Source organism: Agrilus planipennis, unplaced genomic scaffold, assembly GCF_000699045.2.
Source record: "Agrilus planipennis isolate EAB-ADULT unplaced genomic scaffold, Apla_2.0 scaffold2857, whole genome shotgun sequence".
NCBI lineage: Eukaryota > Metazoa > Arthropoda > Insecta > Coleoptera > Buprestidae > Agrilus > Agrilus planipennis.
Genome location: NW_020441508.1, coordinates 1 through 1,734, shown reverse-complemented (window position 1 = coordinate 1,734; position 1,734 = coordinate 1). Strand labels below are relative to the sequence as shown.

Below are 1,734 nucleotides of genomic sequence, written 5' to 3'. Positions count from 1 at the left end.
AAGAAAAAAACGTTAGCGGAAAAGTAATACTCATTGAAATTAAATTAGGATAAAATGTTAGCAACTTATTGTAATTGCATTTGTACAATATGATTCTGGTTTTCTTAATGCGCTCTTTTTTTTTTTCATTTAATTCGACAGTCTTACGATTCGTGTAGTAAAAATACATTTATAATATGTATAACAATGAAACTTTATTTTTGAAAACTTAAGATTTCTTTTTTGTAAACATTTCGAATGTTTCATTTGTATTATACAATTTTTGAATTGTAATGTATTCGTGTCATAATTAAATTATTTTTCCTTTTCCACAAAAGAATATACACGTGTTATTTAATGTCCACTAAGGTAACGAAAAGTAATCAATCATAAGTACAAGTCAAGAAACAAAAACATTCCTGTATTAACTGTGGTTAATGTTTACAAATATTATACACAATTATAAAAAGGTAAATGAGTGAAATAAAAGCCAATGAGTAATTGCATTTTTATAATTCAACTTTTTGTTTGATGCTGTTATTTTGCCTTCAAATATTGCGATTGAATATCTCCCAAAATTTGCAGTAATTAGCACAAAAAAAAATAGTTTTCTACTTTATTTTACTGTAACATTTAATTTCCAATAAATTATTAAATACAATCTAAGTATTTATTGTTTTTTTATTTTTTTATTCGCCTTTGATCCTTTTTTTGCGCCGATCTTTGCAGATTTTACAATATTTTTAAACTGACCTCGGAGTTTGGCCTTTTTTCTTTTATTTAAGAAATTGCGTTTTAATGGTAAGTAGGCATAGGGATCGGCTTTGTCTTTCTTTTTTATATCACCTCCGGCCTTCTTTGCTTTGTATTCAGAGCCGCCAGTACCACTGTACATAGATGAAGTTGATACATCTCTATATAAAAAAAAAAGTACAATGAAGCAAATTCGCTCATAAAAAAATATACCAAACTGTTTAATTAATCAATAGCCGCATTTGAATTAAATAATAAATTGATTTCAGATTATTACAATGTTATCAACAGAAAAAAGTGTTTTAAATTAAATAATAAAAATATAATAGTGTGCAAAATGAAATATTAGTTACTTGGGGTTCTGTATTAATTACTTAAAATATTATCTTACCTTTATGGCTTTGAATAAAAATAATGATGCTAAATATTAAAAATAAAATTAAGTACCTATGAATTCCTGAACCTCCAGGTTTGTATTTGGAAGGTGGCTGACTTTTACCACTAAATCCACTTTTTAAACTGTCGGTAGTGTTTCTCTTACGTTTCCTGTTTGTCAAAATAGCGGTTTCCGCTGAACTCATATCTTCTTCACTATCTTCATCTGAAAATTGAATCAAAAGCTACAGAATGCAACAGCATGTACATATTTCTCAGCAAAATAATAAATCATTACCTGTATCGGATAAAGAAATGAATTTCTTCCTCTTTTTATTTTCTCTTTCACTATCTGAAGAATCATCATTAGCATCTATAATAAGACGCCCATCATCGGCGGTCTTGAATCCTCTATTTTTATCTGTTTTATTTGTCATACTTTTATCGGTCGACAGAGACGGATTTGTGGCTGAAATAAAATGAGATTACTATCTCTTCTAAACAAAAAAATCTTTTTTCATCTACACTAATATAAAAAGGTAATGTTTTTTAAGTTTGGATATAAAAGGTAATTTCCGAAATTACTCATATTATGCTCCGCTCCCAATATTTAGAATAGATCTTAGA

The 1,734-nt window shown here is 27.6% G+C and overlaps 1 protein-coding gene across 1 annotated transcript; it reads right to left on the bottom strand.

The window, feature by feature from the left end:
* Positions 1-475: 475 nt before the first annotated feature.
* LOC108743950 (RRP12-like protein) lies at positions 476-1,605 on the bottom strand. Its single transcript, XM_018479550.2, has 3 exons — positions 1,406-1,605; positions 1,180-1,333; positions 476-893 (listed from the first exon to the last, which is right to left on the bottom strand). Exons 1-3 carry the CDS (start codon positions 1,542-1,544, stop codon positions 650-652), a joined length of 537 nt encoding a protein of 178 aa, XP_018335052.1. The 5' UTR covers positions 1,545-1,605; the 3' UTR covers positions 476-649.
* Between the last annotated feature and the right edge of the window lie 129 nt (positions 1,606-1,734).